Raw genomic sequence first — 18109 nt, forward strand, 5'->3', positions numbered from 1 at the left:
GCGAGCCAACGTTTCTGCAATAACAGATGTACTGTCAAAATGTAAGCTAATTAATGTTTGGTGGCAATGGAATCAATATTTTACACATTGTGTGTCTGTGTATGTGCTTGCATGTGCTTTTAATTTATGTTCTGAGTGTGAACTGCAGCTCAGAGGAGTCACTTTACACCGCTTTATAAATCAGCAAATCATTAAAAATTCACACAATTCTTTCCCCAACACCAAAACTGCCACGCGGAATAAAGACTCGCATCCAAGTATCTGTTCAACATGATTTTTTTTATTAGATACGCTTATGAAAAGCAAACGATGGATGGTTCAAAACGGCTGCAGTTTGACAACGAGAAAAAAAAAAAAGCTGAATAAGTCAGATGTAAGCACAAGTAATGGATTTATCACAGTGTGAAATATCACAACTTGAATTCCTTAAAAAAACTCGATTTATTAAAAGGAAAAAGTGAAGCACGATTCAATCCTCTCCCGGGTTTTAAATTGAACGTCAATCAAAAGCTCTATCTTGGAATGGCTTAATAGGATATTGAAATGTCCTCCTTCCAGCACGCAAGACGAGCACTAATTAGTATGAATGGCGAGCGCTAAGATGACTAACGTGACTGAGGACGGATATTTAATTGGGAGTAATGTAATGAAGTCTCCTGCACATTTGTCATTGTGCAGTCCTTGCTCCTTATTGGCCACCGAAGGCCAATATGGAAATCATTTTACGGCAACACAACGAAATCCCTTTAGGAGCCTCTTTGGGTTTTGCATTCGGACTATATTTATACTTGGGGTGTAACCAATATAAAAAGCGGCAAGCAACCAGACATTGTTAAAAATACACACGGAACACTCCCCTAAAATGAAATATGGGATTTGAACTACAGTGTGACAAGTATATAAATATTCTTATTATGGAATATTTTGACCACTGATGTCATGAAGACATCTGGGAACTGTTACGTTTTAAATAATAATAAATGAAAACAATATTTCCTTTAAAATAATTGGCCCTGGAAATGCTGTTTGTGAGAAACTACCTAAACCAGGGGTGTCAAACTCATTTTTGTCACGGGCCGCATATTTTCCTTCGAAGGGCCATTATGATAATATCAGGGTCTAGTAAAAACTGTTTAAATATTTAAAAAAAGATGAAAACATTTCTAGCAATTTTTCTGTTTTTCAAAATTTGTTGCACAATTTGTCTTTGCAGGTCACATAAAATGCTTTGGCGGGCCATATCTGGCCCCCCAGGCCTTGGGTTTAACACATATGACCTAAATGGAGGGTTAACTTACATTTTCTGCATTGGTTTTAGGTGAGCTTCAGGTGAGCTTTTCATATTAATACTAAAAAGAAAAGCACTAACATTATTGGCTCGAAAAAAAGTCATTAAACTTCTTTATTACTGCAATATCTTCCGACATTAGAAATTGCCCCCTTGTGGATCAATATGTTGCTTGGAGTGCAGTAAAAAGACCAGAATCCATTGTGCAGGATTTTATATTAATAAAAGAAACTTTGGAAAACCTCAAACGCGATGAATTTCGTAAATGTCGCAATTGAAACAAAATACGTCACGACAGTCAAATGAGACGTCACATTTCATTTAAGAATTCAACAATCTCAAGAGACCTGAACTAAGTATGTCCTCAACTTTTATATGGGAAAAATGTGACACAATATCGTTCCTTTTTAGTAGTCCAAATTTTAGCTCAACTCATGTTGCTTAGCTTTCAGCGTCTTAAAAAGTCACGATAACCATGATTATTGTCTGCCGTGGTAAATACAACCATTGTCAAATTAGTTTTTATTGTCTAAGTTTGAAGAGCAATTCATGAGGTGTTGCACGGAATCAACAATCAACAACATCATTAAGATAATGAATTATTTTTGCATTTATTACTTTTCTGGGCCTAATCACGCTGCTCCGCTTTAAATGCAGGCGAGCAGGAGTCGGCAGATGATGATAATTTGTTTTCATGTCGTTTCGGTGATGCCAGGCCTCGGAGGAAATGACATATGGTGGAGACGCGTAACTCATCTTCGTTTTTTCCAAAAAGCAGAGGAGAGAAAAGGAAATTAATTCCAACGGCTGGTTGCACTGCTAAACAACAATAAAAAAAAACATGGAATAAGGTGCGAAAAATAAAAAAAGATTGTGTCATGTGGCCAACACAACATCCAATAAGCAAGCACAGAGTGGAAGCTTGCTTATCTGATGTGTGCTGCGTGGGAGACAGCGTGGGATGTTTTATGTGTCACTTGAATGGGATTTGATTGGGTGGGCGTATCTGCATGTGTAGCACTGCTTGCTTCTGCGTACTGGTGCAGGGAAACGATATCAAACGAGAACACGTTTTGCATGTAGGCCAACATCAATGTGTCCGTAATTACAAAGCGCATTTCTTGGCGACACTTCCGGATTGTTGACCATCTCCCGAGCACGGAGGTTGGAGAGCGTTCAAATGGGGATTATCTGCCTGGAGCACAGCAGCACACTGTACCACATTGATTACGCTCGCAGACGGTCGCAAACATGCCAACACATACTGCGCTCACTTTCATTGGCTTCTCTGGCTTGTACAATATACTCCGAAAGGCAACGAAACTATGAGTGAGTTGATTTTGCGCATGAATTCTGCTATTAGATGAAACAAAAAGATATAATAACTCAAATCTTGATTGATTTGATTAGTTTTTGGTTTGATTACATTTATATTTGCAAAATAGGGCTGTTATTGTCAAAGATTTTGTAGAATCAATTATTCCAATGATGAAGGGAATAATCGGAGTCTCGCAAAACCGATTATTGTTGATTGAAGATGAAGTCAAGTCAAAATTTTCTTTACAATACTAATTCCCCCCATAACCTAACCCATAACATTGTATTGCAATTAAAATTGCATTTGTGGAATATCAATTAAGCAGCAAATCTCTCCTGTTTTTATCCATCTCGGGGTCGGCCATTTTGCCACTTGCTGTCAAGGTCACATGACCAGGTAGCCGTGAGGGTCATGACCTGAGCAGAGCGCAAACTTAGGATACAAGTGCTTGACGGTGGCAGTAAACTAAACTAAATTTTGGCTATGTGAAGCCCTTTGAGACTGTTTGTGATTTAGGGCTATACAAATAAACTTGACTTGACTTGACTTAAACTCAGCCCACAGCAGTACAGCAAATAGTGAACAATTGATCAAAAATTGTAACTTCAAGCTATTTAATGCCACTCCCAATTGAAGTTTTGTCAGACTAGACATAAAACAAAACAAATGACACCTCATTTTTTATGCTATTTTATGTCTGTGCGGTGACATTGCCTTGAAAGGCACCTTATAAATGAAATGTATTATTATTATTATTATTATTATTATTATTATTATAGGCATTAAAAACAGTCAAACGCCCTGTTAACATAATGCTCATGCTAATTAGCATTTTTGTTGTGGCGCTTTAACCCTTTAAGGCATGCTCATTGTTAAAATGTAAAATAAACTAACTTGGGCGATTCAAGTCACGCAACACCTCACTCATTTTTTAAATATTTTTTGCATTTTTTTTTTACATATTATATGTTATGTAACAACCAAAAACATGAAAACGGTCTTGCAGTTATGGATTAAAGCGTAATGCAAAGGTGTTTGGCGGCTACAGAAGGTGTTTTGATGGCCTAAAAAGTTTCTGAAGGGCTGAAATAAAGGTTTTGTGACTTTTATTTAGATTTGTTAGTCAAAGGGGAGCTGCATCAACTCTGACACCATGTTGAAAAAGGTGCAATACATGTCAAAATAAGTGTTTTGACTTTGTTGAGCGTGGATGACAGGTAGAGTGGGTGCATCAACTCCATCAACAATGTTGACACGGCTTGAAAAATTTGTAAAAAGCTCCACCAAAATCTTTCAGTCACGCAGATACACAGGTCTCCCATATACTGTACAGTTGGATGGATTTCCAACAAAAGATGTGTTGTTTTGTATGTACAGACACTTTTGACATTTTGCAAACCAAACACAAACACAAAGCTTTGCTCATGTGTCACACTCAAGGCCGACGCCATTGATTTCCATGTTTATTCTCACCTCTTTTGCCCCCTGACAGAGCCAAATGTGACAACCTCACTGAAAGAGCCCTGTTTGAAAAACACCGCATAGTAGTAAATAGCAAGGTTGTAAATCTAGTTTATTTGACAAGAAGGAGCACTGAGTGAAGATGTCGTCCGCTATGTTAACTTCTCTCGCCAGCTGCCGACTGGTTGTGTTAAAAAGGAATATAAAGTACATTTTGTGTTTTATCACCTTCATCTCACATCAAATGTTGGATTACACTGCTGTTGAAAAGCGCTGACCTATTTATTAAAACACGCAGGAACCAAAATTCTGTTACTCCTCAGAGGAGCAACCTATTTCTTAACACAATGTATTATTAATGTTTGCAGAACTTTGTAGTTTAACCACTTGTATATGACTAGAAATATTGGCATGTGCGTAGAGATAAGTTGTTAGCATTAGCTGAAATGTGATCTAATTGTCAATGACTGACAATTAAAAAAAAAAAAAAACTAAAACTTGCAGTTAGATCTACACAAGTTTAACACTAAAAATGCAAAGTGCGCAATATATATACGTGACATGACCTAAAAACTAGTTTCAACACATTCATGTCAGAAGTACAGTAAGTTACAGTAGTAGATAGCAGTGAGTGTCACCTTGTGGAAAAATGGGGCAACATTTTTGGCTCATGGAGACGCCTCATGAATTTTGGAAAATTTGGGACTCAATTGAACAGTAGTTTTTTTCCATTGACATTTTGACATTTTGTTTTAAGTGAAGAAAGTGTGTTGATTGTCATGTCACCAATGGAAAGTGGCCATAACACATTTTTCACCAATCAAAATGCATTCACACATAATCAAATCTCACAAATTATTTTATCTCTGCTGTATGTCTGCAATATTCTAAGACGTGAAATCCCAAGATTGATTATAAAGGGGAAAAAAACATGAGCATCAACGTAAACCTGCGTTTCATGAAATTGGACCATACTTTCAGAGAACTACCCATATAGTATATAGTGACAAATCGTGATTTTTTTCTTTTTTCTTTCCACGTTAATCATCAATATGTGTTACCAGCCTTTTAGCATGGGCGTGTCTTGATCTCCTGCGCACACTTTACCTTGTTTTCCTCTGGTTGTGTGCGTGCAGTCAGTCTTTACCGATCACGCATCACTTCAACTCACCGCGTATCCTATAATAATCTACTTTCCTCCGCTAAATTGCATCTACTCGCGTGGAAATGTGTCGGAAGGACTAACTTTTAACTTTTAATGGGTGCACGTGAGAAGGAGCTGGAGAAGAAGTAGCAGGAAAGGAGGTGGACCCGCGCTCACTTGAGCCTCGCTCACTCGCCCGCCCGCCAGTTCGCTCACTCGCTCCCTGCCGGTCTTTTGTATCCAGCAGCTGCGCGTACATGCTCGGCCACTGGCGCTCCATGAGGGGCACCTTTTTACAGCTTTCCTGCAAGGATTCCTTGCGCGCAGAAGAGGGATAATCCAACTTCTACTTTGACTACTTTTACTGCAACTACTACTACCACCACCTCCACCACCAGGCTCCCCCGGTGCGCTTTGGATTGTAAAGCTGAGCACAGCACCCCGTACCCCGGTGCGCCACAGCCGCGCGACCCCCTCTCATCTTTTTGCCATGGATGTACGTTTTTACCCCAATGCCGGTGGAAATTCTATTCCTGGAGAACCAGCGAATCTGGATTTCTCCCACTGTTTGGGATACTACAACTTCAACAAGGTGAGGAGGTCTTATTTGGTGATGATAACCCTAACATCAGCGTGCACCTCTTGCAAACTGACTTCCAACATGTACAGTATTTCTTTTCTGAGCTTGATTTAACCCTATTGGATTGAAATCTACTCGGTTGATTCATTTATAAGCAAACTTTTAACAGACTTTGGTGCAGCGTGTTAAAATCTGCCAAGATCAAACTTAATGAATGACATCACGAATTAGGAACAAGCGCACAGGAAGCATTGACTTCTTATTGCTGCAAAAATGGACCGTAAAGCCATAAAAAAAAGAAAAAAAATCTTCACTTGCAAATATTTTTAGGATCTAAAGGTATAGTTTGGTCAACCTCAAATAATGCAAGATAAAATCCGATCAGTACTGCAGTAGTTGCTGCAGTAAATAGTAGTATTTCAGTTTTTCCATGAAATGTAAAATTATTCTTCAGAAATAATTTATGCATTTTCTACTCCAGAATGTTTTTCAAGATAATATAGTAGTACTTTGAAATAATTCAATATTGGGATTATCTTTTCCTATTTGACTGCTTTGCACAAGTTATGGTATCCCTTAAAAAATCGTAAAAAAAACAAACATGAAACAATGGTGGAACACAAGGCTGTTACTGTTGCACTTTTCTTCTCCTCCTACCTCATAATTTTGACTTTTCTTCTGTCTTATTATTGATTAGTGATTGACTGCAGGCAGTCTTTACTTGAGTACAAAATTGTGTTGTAAGAACGGAACTCAGTTGTAAACTAAGAAACTAAACAACATGTCAAATTGTATTAGTACTTAGGTGTGAAACTTTACTAAGCCACTACAGTTTTTGGCATTTTCCGTAAATGTCATGTTGATTCTTGTTACGAGCCAAGTCGTGCACTCCAATTTCAAAACAAACCAAATTCTTAACAATCCCATAACTGATTCTCATACCCATCCAAAACATAGATTTTAACCACCATATCTCATCAGTTATGTTTCCAAATGCAAATTATAAGCGACCATGTGATGTTGTCCATTAACACGACGATTTCCAAGAATCACCTCACTGCCTGCTTGATAAGCATCTCCAGAGAGTTGTACTCTGTTCATTAGCCCCACAATGTTACGTAAGCCCCACTTTTTTTTTTTTCTCACAATATGTCAGCATTGTAGCGGCGGTGATACATCACCCTGATAAAAAATAAATAAATAAATAAACCCTACAACTGTTTTTGTTGTTTTTCAAACAATGCCCCTCCTTTGCCCCCAAGTTATCAGATTTATTTGGCCTCTCCGGCTACATAAAAAAAAAAAGTTGCTGGCTTTGTCGCACTGTTTCATCATCTCCATTGTGACCAACTTGTCATATGTGCCTGATTTCATCATGTCTTCATCAGCCCCTAGAGAACGCGTCTTTGATTTGGCTTGATACCTACGTTGACTCCTAAATTCCTCAGGTCAAGTGTAATCGTCCGTAACAGTTAATTGCCAACAACGTTAAAAGAGTTATGATGGGAAGGGAGATGATGCATGGTGGACGCGTGCTCTCGTTTGCATGCATCATTCAAACTCGCCCTCTGTTTATTTCTCACTTTGCCAAGCACTTGCAGTCAGTTGGTGTTATGCACCGCTCAATTAAATCTATTTATGCATCTTGACAGGATCTTGAGTAAAAAGAACAAAAACATACTCAACACAGAAGCAGTTTTGGAGACATGGGAGGAATGGACAAAAAAAGCCAAACGAGTGACACAGAAGTTAATTAGGCGCTCAAGTTATAATTAATAGAGATGGGATGGAGGAGGATCAAGCTACGACTTCACACAGATGAATAGTGATTCTGTAAAATGCTTTCAATTGAATGAATGAGGGAATTTCATCATCCAGTCTATAAACTAAGCATGTAAGAGGAGAACATGAAACTCCAAAAAAGGAGGACTGGGCCAAGATTCATAACCAGAATGTCAAAAGTGTGAGACGTCTCTAATAAAATAAAACAATAAATATATTAAAAAAAAAAAAAAAAAAAATATATATATATATATATATATATATATTTCATTTCTTCTTCATATTTATATTCTATCTATCTATCTATCTATCTATCTATCTATCTAGTATCTATCTATCTATCTATCTATCTATCTATCTATCTATCTATCTATCTTTTAATTGTTTTTGACTTCAGAAGTTCCATTCTACTCAGATTTATTCTGTTGCATTCACTGTCAGGTGTTGACATTATTACTTCACTGATTGGTTGTTAAGTTGCTGACTCAGCCTTGTGACTCACGTTTGTTATTTTATTGCAATTTTGGATTACATGAAGCAACACAAGGTTACAGTCAGTAACAGAGCTGCTTCTAATGTTTGGAAAAGCTTTAAATGAGTACACTGGAGTTTTATTTCCACGCATCCAGTGTTTATTTGTTCGATTCCGTGTAATGCGCATGATGGGAGACAGCGAAGGTTATGCGGTTTACACATGTAAATCTCAGCAGTGAACAGAAGACAAGGAGCTATTTGGGTTTGTCTGGCTTTTTGGTATTTGTAAAAGCAGAATGTGATCAACCTAAATGCTTTCATGAAAAAGGGACCCAGTGTATCCCTCAGATTTATGACCATCTGGTCTGCCTCCCTCCTGTTTTTTCTTCCTTAATAATGTTTCAGATACAGTATCCATTTAGTGTGGGATTTCATTGCCTCCAGGCACAGAGAGATTGAAATTACCAACAGATGTTCTTGCAAACTCTTCACCTGCTCTGGTGCTAATACTCAAACCAACAGGAATTCCACCAGTGCTAAAACATATGGAGAGACGTAAAACAACTTTTGTGTTTAGGAGAGGATGAAAGAAAAAACATGGCAGAATAGTTGTTGCACTTGTAACATTTGATCATACTTGATGATAAATAATAATGCATGTGCTAACATTAGCTTACCTTGTTGCTGTGCATTTGATCTGGATACTGCACTTTGCTGGAACAGTCCTCAGTATCTGAATAAAATTGACATATTATTGTAAAATTTGAGTGAATGTGGCTAGATATGACAAATAAACACATGTCCTGTGTTACTGTTAGCATACTAACTAACATTTGAAATGCCGTTGCTAGGAATAACCAAATAATGTATGCTAACTTTAGCCTACCCTGTTCCTGCACAGCAGCTCTGGACATTGAAAATGTCCACTCCAGCTACTCCACAAGGTGCAGCAGTCTATTTTCTTGCTTCATTCAATCTCCTCTACAATAAAATTGCAGCTCCACAGTAATATTTAAGTACAGACAGTGATAAATGAGAACGAAAAAAACGTAGCTTACCCTGTTGTAGGGCAGTATTACACTCCAGTCTCCACTTCACTGCAGCAGTCTGGGTTTTTTTTTCCTCCCCTTGAATAAAATCTGTCCTCCTTTACCAAGAGGTCCAGCAGACCATTCTTCACCCCAATTGTTATTGTTGTTCAAACCATGCCTCATTTTGAGTAATCTGCTCAATGCGGTATGCTACATATTACATTAATATGTTTGGTGGGCTCCTCTGGTTATTAAATTAATCTTTTTTATGTTCTTAGTAGCCTAGAACATTACAAGTGCAAATTGCATTTTTACAATTATGCATTTTTATTTTTTTTAAGCAACTAATGAGCATCTCGAGTCACTCATGTTTAAGCTGTGGAAAAAAACAGTCAGTTGAAGGGTTGCAGCTGTAATTACCTGAGGCATTTACTGGGTCTGTAAAAAGAAACTGATCCTGACACTGAATAGTTGCAAAAGCTCTACCCCCCTCCCTCCCCTTCACTCCCTACTCTCATTGTGTCCTTTGTCCCGCCTTCTGCACAGTAAGCATGGAACGGGTTAAAGCTTCGCCTGGTGGAGCTTGTGCATCCCTCTAGTGTACACAGCTGGTGCCATTTCATCACACACATTCTAAACATATCCAAACACAACCTAAACTGTGTGCCCGGGAAGCGTGTGTTTATGTGTGTGTACATGTGTGTATGGATACGTGTGTGTGTGTGTGACCTCACAAGCTGTTTTTTCAAGGCCCACGGTTGACAGATAGGGCTCTAGGGTACGTGTAAAATGTGTAATTGTACAAGACGTGAATAGTTGATGCTGTTTTTTTTTTTTTTTTTGGGGGGTACAGCCTTTTAATTGTAGGCTGTCAGGAACTGTAGTTTGCCAGATTTATTCAACACCCAATTTTCCCACTGAGATGAGAGAGGGTTTATTTTTAGTGCCTCGTCATCGCCGCAGTAATCTGAAGATGAGAATTATGTTGACGACAGAGACTTTGACACTGCTAACAGTCAAAGTGACCAATTTATTTTGTTAAATTAGTTTGTTGTTGATTTGCAGGATCACCTATTTTGATACATTTGATATTTTTTTGGAAACATCATACTCTTTGTACTCTTTCTAAAATATCGATTGAGTTGTAAAACACAACTCGTGTTTTATAAGACAGATTTGACAGAGGTGCCAAAAAAAGAGAGCAGGCACTGGAATAGTCCAACACCCAAACCGCTCTTTAATTCTGACATTGTAGCTTGTTAAAAGAAATAAACCTCACAACAACAACTCTTGTTTACTCAGCGTTCAGGGCGGAGCACTCATCTTTAAATCTGCTCTATCGCTTGTTAATCAAATTTATTTGTCATCTTGTTGTCAACGGGGATAAGCTTTGTGTTCTTTCGCATTTTGGCTTTGATTCGAGTAGTGGCATTGTTTTACTACAAATCGGCTGCCCACAAAAATGTGCGGGGTAGTGACTGACCCATTTGCAAATTATTGTGGTCTTAAATTTGTCCGTCTGAGTCACAATGAAGTAATTGTCCATGTAAGTATTAAATTGGTATTGTCCATCATACAGGCATGGATGAACAAATTCTGTCTCTCCTCAATTAGTTCACATTAATGTAGTTTAAACAATAAATGGCCCTTGACAGATGTTTTTAATTGGCTCTCATGCTATTACTAAAAAATCTCAGCAGAATTCTTTGAGCATTTATTCTGTTTGCAAAAAACTACAACGTAGTTGTCGACAATTAAATCCGGCGACCCTTAAAAGGCGGCGAAGCACCCCGAGTTTAAAACCACCAAGTACATAATAACATGGTTCTTGTTTTTTCTCGCTCTCATTTCAAACACTTCCTTAAATCCAAATTTTAAAGGCTCTAAATGATGTTTGCACATGTTGACTCAGTGCTATTAGCGCCCAAGCCTCCGTGTGAACCCGCAGCTGTGCATTCAGTCCGCAGCTCATTTTATACCCCTTATCTCTCCGTTGTGTGCTTGTACAATGTAGATATGCCCTTGTTAAGTCGGCAGCCATGGACACCACACTTTCCTGTCACAATGCATTCAACATTAAATTGCTGGATATATAAAATTAGAATTAAAGACAGGCAAAATAAAATTCTAATTTATTAGCAACACCATTTCAGTCGGTGTATTACTTTCCCCAGATCATCAAATCACAAATAAAAAAATAGTCGTAATTCCAAGTAGCCATAAAAGAAGCGCTACATTGCTCAGTTTTATTTATATGTTCTGTAAATGTTTAACGCTTGCTTTAAGAGTTGATTTACGATGATTTCGTAATCAGATGTGGCCATCAAACAAGGTCAAAACAAGTACAGGTGTATAGGACTTGAGATCCTGCTTCCAAAGGACCCTGTCCTGGTCTTATCACCTCAAAGTCTCTAGCTTGGTATCGGACTCGCTACATCTTAATTGTGGACGATACTCACTACCCAGCGACTTCTATCCCAAGTATTCCTCAATCGAGTCAGTCAATCACGAGTTGTTGGCTGATTCAATAAGTGTTGTACGTGTCCCTTCAGCGGTTAGGACAAATCCATTTTTAAAGCTTTCCAGATGGGGCAGAACTTGGATGTTTCATAGCTCTAATATCCAATCCTCCTAATGGGCTCATGGGTCATGTTAAAACCATTGTCTTTTCACTTGACATGCTTGATTTAAGATCTCCCCCCATTCCGCCCATGATAAATTCACTCCCCACATAATTCTCTCAGTTAGATTGCTCACATTCTTTTTAAATGTTTCTGCTGGTTATCTTCAATTCAGATGGTAATCAAGATAGATGTGTAACATCATAAATATGGAATAGTATTGTCCCCTGTCAAAACTAGTTTAGAATCTTTTTTTTTTTCCAGCAACAGGGTTAGAATTTCTTCCTTCTGGGCTGCTGGTGTGTTTTGCGTATGATTTATCTGCACAATACAATTAACCGCCAGTCCGCTCCCCTCACATGACACATTCCCATAATGCAATGCGTTACTAGGCTGCACTCAAAAGGACCGACAAAAGCAGCAGGTGTGCAAATATCTCTCGGAGCCATCGGGCAAAAAGCTTCAATATTAGCTTTAAATAAAAATTGACTAATGGGTGCAGGACACCAAGCTTTTTATTTTTTTTATCACAGCGATGAAACGATAGTGTGGCTTTTATTATGTTAATCGTGCAAGTGTAACCAGAAACAAAGACAGAAAGAACTGCAGTAGAACTAGCTGGTGAGAAGACATTGTTGGGTAGGACAAATGTCCTGTAGGTTCTTTCTTGATCCCGATGCACGTGGATTATCGTAGTGAAAAATCCAAATAAATTATCGTACCAGTCAGAAGTGTCGCTTGCATTCAATTCAGCTGACAGTCTCTTATTACGCTGTCTGTCGATATATTATCATATCTCTGAGAGGTGTTTGGTCTACTGGTATGATTACCAAAGGAAAGTGCAGCACGGCAGGCGGCCCAGTCCCTGAAACATCAACTAACATTTCGCTGAAAAGGGGCTCTATGAAATTCTTGATTCAACTTCTGATATTTTGGAGTGTTCACAGCATGTCCTGGTTGTTTTCTTTGGCTGCTGGAGTCGTCCATGAGGCGGAGTATTAGATGAAGGCTTCGACATTGGCAGTGTATGCCCTTGATGGCATGACTGTTTTATTTTTTTGGGGTAACTGTCTTAATACCTGCACAGCCCGTAAAATTGTGCATTTGATGTTTTTTTTTTCCTGGCCGATAAAAAAGGAGAGGGGCGGCCCGATCGCCCTGTTTGGAAAGCATTACTGGCAGCTGATTACAACGTTAGGTCAAAGTTAGCCAAGGTTAACCGTCCATAATGAAACACTTTGAAAATAATGATACGCCGCATGGTTTTATGAAGGCCTGCTGCTGGCTGCTCCGCTCTACAGTGGTGACCTTCAGCAGCTCCAGCAGCTAATCGAAGCTAAGCGCTCCCTGTAGCACAGAGACTCCGTTTGCTTCTGGGAACTGACCGTCAGATGTGTTCTGTTGACCATCTTTTGTCCACTTCACCTTGAAGCTGGTCTTGATTCTTCCCAAACACAAAGTTGTTTGAACAAAATAATTTTACTTGTCTCAGCTGATCATCCTGAGAAAAGAGCTAAGCAACTACCCGGCACATCTGTTCGGGGATTAACAACAGAACTAAATTGGATGGAGGTAATCAGAAGCACATTGTGTTGTGAGAGTTATTCCAGGGAATGCAGCCTGTTAAAACAGCTAAGTATTGAACACCTGGATTATATTACATTCGTTCCATATTCAGGGCAGGTCTCCATCCACGATATGTTGTAACGAGAGACAGATACAACACTGTTAGCTTTGGCTACGGTGGTAAAACTAAACAGGCCTCTTGCAATAAATTGCGTTGTTAGCTGTCATGGTACAGTATCGCTAAGTGTGGGAAAATAACACTCGCAAAGAATAGTATCGTGACGATTCAGCGATGCATGAGAATACGTTTAGTGATTTTAAATCGTAGAAGATAATTTGGTATGTCACAATGTGTCCCCCAAATTGACATAATGTAAGGTAAACGATAAATGAAGACAAGTTTTATTGTATCGTAATATCAACTTATTGATTACCTGGTGGATAATCGTATCTTGATTTTACGATAATATTACGATTATATTGTATTGCACTACATCCTATGAAATGCACCATGGATGGATGGATGGATGGATGGATGGATGGATGGATGGATGGATGGATGGATGGATGGATGGATGGATGGATGGATGGATATAATTATTTAGTTTCATGCTACAGTTACTGGAAACACTTTTTTGGTTACATTCAGCCTGACACTTGCATGTTCAATAGTTTTTCACACATTTTGATTTTTTTTTTTTCCTTTTCCAGAAGAACTGACGGGAACTAATTAACAAATTAGAAAGAAAACGTCTCGGGCTCTTTCATTTATCAATGCAGCTCCCTCATAAGAGACGAGCTTCAAGTAGAAACAACAAAGTAGTAAATCAAAGTGGTTTCCTTTGCCAAGTCGGAGCCCCTTGGGAGCTACCTTGGTGCTTAATTAAAATCCAGAAGGATCATGTTTTAAGTGTAGGTGAGCGAGCACTGAATTACAATGACAAATCACACCCCAGAGCACAAGTGCCTTATTTTATTCATTTCTTTCTTTGAAAAAAGCAGACACTTATTTCTTTTATGTTCCATGAATTCAATTTGATATGACAGGGAACCATATTTAGAGCATCTTTCTAGAGAACATGCCAAAAAATAGGATTGACATACTGTATTAATCTCTTCATTATCCAAATAGGATTAAAAGGAATTATTCAACATTATTAAGACCTCTCACTGCTTTGTTTATGGTATTATAGAATTGTTGTCTTAATGCTGTAATTCCATGTCAATATACTTTGATGTATAGTCAAATAATTATTAGAAAGGATTTAAATTTTTGATTAGCGTTCAAGCTTAAAGGCTGTTTTGGAATAACAGCACAGTTTAGTACTGTATCCTTGGAATTCAATATTTGTATTTCCCTTTTTCTCCCGTGAGGAAAAATAATTGAAAAAATCGTTGACCAAGACATCCTGAAAATTTTCTTCAACCAAGTCAAGTCAAGTCAAGTTTATTTGTATAGCCCTAAATCACAAACAGTCTCAACCATATATTTTCAGTTCTACTTTAGTTCAGAGAGCATTTTCCTTATCATGCCGACATACCGCACTGGATGTCAGAGACCTTGGCAGCCATCCTGTGGGCTTTTCTTGTCCCTGATCTTTCACTTTGTATACATGACATCTCCGAAGTGACACGAGCCTGTCTGGGGTTACAACACATACAGAAAAAAAAGGTATACAATATTGATCCGTTCCCGCAAAGAAAAAGATTAACTTTCCCTATGATTCTGGGTGACTCTGCCCTTTGGCTGTTGGTAAATGAGTTGATGACAGCGGGGAAGCCATTTCTAAGCCTTTCTGGCTGGGCGCCCCCTTGTTGAATTAACAGATTTCCTCATTGTTTTTACATCGATTAATCGGCTTAGTGCAGTTTGGCTCCCGAGGCTTCTTGACCATCAACCTAGCTGAAAGTGTCCACATTGCTTTAGGAAGGATTTACAAAATTCTGTCGGAGGTGTAAATAAAAAGTGAAGTCCATAAAGAATAAGCTGGCTGACCTCATCTGTGTGAGCGGAGAAACTCGCCTTCTGGTCCAACAAATCGGGTCAAGGCTCAAGTACGGAAAATGTCAATGAGTCCCTTTCTTTTAAAGCGACTTGCAGTGGAGAAACAAGGGGGATGGGTAAAGGAGAGGGCACTAACAGGGGGCGTAGATGGAGGAGGAAATCAATACTGCCGGGGGGGGAGGGGGAATAGACGTCCAACAGAACATACAAGGTTGTTTCAATGCGCTCTAATAGCAGAAGAACAAGAGCAATTTCTATAATGATGCTGGTGTTTGTGGGCGTGCAGCAAATGGTCTTCATTCATAATCACTAATTTAATTGTGCTCATTGTGTCAGTTGTGCGTGACAAGCTCAAGTCCGCAGGATTAATTACATGCTTGATCCAATCAATGGAGAAATCAATGGAGGAATAGTGGTTTACCACAAGCTTGTTAGTCTTGTGGTGTGTTCTAGCGTTCCATTGTGTCATTTCCACTTCCACTTTTCAGTTTTATCTCTCACGGTTACCGTCGTGACTCATTCGCTGCCAGCTCAGTACAAAGTGATGTTTGACGTCAATGCCAGCCCAGTACAAAGTAATGCTTGACGTCTATTCTCATCAATGGCAGTGAAGGAGTTAATGTATACCCTGTAGGCCTTATTATTGCGCTTCAAAATATTACCGAGGGTTGAAAAGAGTTCCGAGTTATAAAAGCGAAACTGTCGGAATACCAGCCTGAAAATTATAATTATTGTGGAATTATAATATGGGAAATTAAATACAATCTGGAATTTGATTTAACATTGTCACTCAAATGTAGGTCAATGCTCTTCAGATTAATACACTTCCACCCTCTGACTACAAATAAATCTTCGATTTACTGTTTACTAGGAAGCTACTTCAACCAATTTAGTCCCAGCGCTATAAATAGCAATATAAAGAGCTCAAATAATCCCACTGTATCATCTAAGTGACATTTCGCTGTTTTCCCATCATGCTGTAGGGTACATTTTTCTTGCTCTTTCTGTCTTTAAAATGGCTCTCTCCTCCCAAATCACATTAGCTCGCAAGCTGCATGTGTAAGCTCGCATGGCCATGTGAGAAACCTGAGATTTGGTGCAATAATGTGACTCTCACTAGGGAACTCTTGGGCCCAAATCTCTGTCTATTCCATATATCATAGTTGAGATGTAAGATTTTCTGATTTAATATAAAAATATTCCTTTTACAATCAGGTAATTTGTTTTGTTTGAAGGTATTCAAAGGGAAACAATGAAATGACATTTGAGCGTTTATCAGATTTGACTAATAGTTGCTGTCAGTCTCACAGATGAATGCAAAATAGTCCACCAAGGAGAAAATACTTGAAAAAGCTAATTGCCTCTAAAAGCCCACTCAGCCATTCTACAACTGCTTCATGTTCACAGATGTCTTTTCCAGCTTTTTTTTTCTTTTTTATTCAACGAAACTCGGCAATAACATTAAGTGAGATGGAACGGTATGAAAACATTAAAACATTTTTAAACACAACAAAGTATATTTTGACATTTTCAGAAAAACACATTTGTGACCATCTTTGAATTACAACAGTAATTAGAAAACTTTTGGAATGTTATCAAGTTGTTACTAACTGGAAACATGCGGCGATTACGTTTTCCAACCAGTTGCAGGAAAAGTTGTGTCACACAATCTGCATTTTGTACATTCTCACAGCTTTCATTTTAATTTTACCCGGCTGTTGCCGTTTATTCCCTGCCAACTTGTTGATTGTCACTTTTTGGAAGACACATTTCTGGAGAGCGGCCCGAGAGTATTTGCAGTGCCGGACCTCTGTCGGGGAGTGCCAAGCAACACAGCCACAAATTGGAATGTGGCGCAGCTCTGGGAACGCTGCCAGGATTTAAATTAGACAATAACCTCTGCTCTCTCCATATTGCTTCTCTTTTCCAGCTGCAGGCCCGGGCAATTTGTTTAATACAGTCGAGCTCGGCGCTATATAATAGACTGATATACGAGTCGTCGCTCAGCAGTTTGTGTGTTTCAGATTTATAGAGATTGAACAACTGGTCGTGCTTATATGTTTGCTGCAGGTTTATGCTATGAATACCAGTGAGGACAAAAGCGGCACTGGGGATTTGTCTCACTAAAGGAAAAAGAAACAGATGAGAATGGAATGCTTTTATTGATATTCTGTCTCACCCCCCTCCCTTAATGATACTCCGACGCATTCAAAACAAACACAGCAACCCACGTCATAGAAAAACTAGTTGAACTTTGACTTCCAAATGAGCATGTACTAAAAATAAGTTGACGAAATTCTGCTTCCTGCATTGCAGGCTTTGAAAAAAGTGACTTATTTCACGTTCTATACGGTTTTTGTAAAAGGAATATTTGCCAATAATAGCACTGCAGGGTGAGACCCATGTGTGAGTGTGTTGCTTCAGTAATTGGACGTTTTTCTGATTCCGTAACTTGCTGCTCAGTCAAGCAGCAGAAGTAAAACCAGAGTCACCATTAGTACCCCTAAAAAATATGATTATACACGGATATTTGCTAGCCACAACCCCATAAAGCTACATGGCTAAAGCTGTCTTTTTTTATACTGACACAAAGACCACAATGATATCAAGGCAGTGTCGTGAAAATTGTGACATCCCGACTAATTAGTTGTCCCGTGTTTGGTAGTGAGCTCCACTCAAACGCAGCAAAATGAGCTTAGTCCCAAATACATTGAGAGCATCTTGGAGTTTGTTCAAAGCCTCTAGGAACAAACAGTGTGAAGACGACGTGGGGGCTCAAGCTGAGACAACAAGAGCCCACCATCAGGCCTCTCATGACACCGCCACTCCAGCTTCAGTG

At 38.8% G+C, this 18109-nt stretch overlaps 1 protein-coding gene across 1 annotated transcript in view; it reads left to right on the plus strand.

The window, feature by feature from the left end:
• The first annotated feature begins 5178 nt into the window (after positions 1-5178).
• tox3 (TOX high mobility group box family member 3) overlaps positions 5179-18109 on the plus strand; it is a 32275-nt gene continuing 19344 nt past the window's right edge. Inside the window, exon 1 of the mRNA XM_049718362.2 lies at positions 5179-5803. Coding sequence (XP_049574319.1) covers positions 5702-5803 — 102 coding nt within the window. The 5' untranslated portion in view covers positions 5179-5701. The remainder of the gene's footprint in view (positions 5804-18109) is intronic.

The sequence above is a fragment of the Syngnathus scovelli genome, chromosome 4 (genome assembly GCF_024217435.2).
Source record: "Syngnathus scovelli strain Florida chromosome 4, RoL_Ssco_1.2, whole genome shotgun sequence".
Lineage (NCBI taxonomy): Eukaryota > Metazoa > Chordata > Actinopteri > Syngnathiformes > Syngnathidae > Syngnathus > Syngnathus scovelli.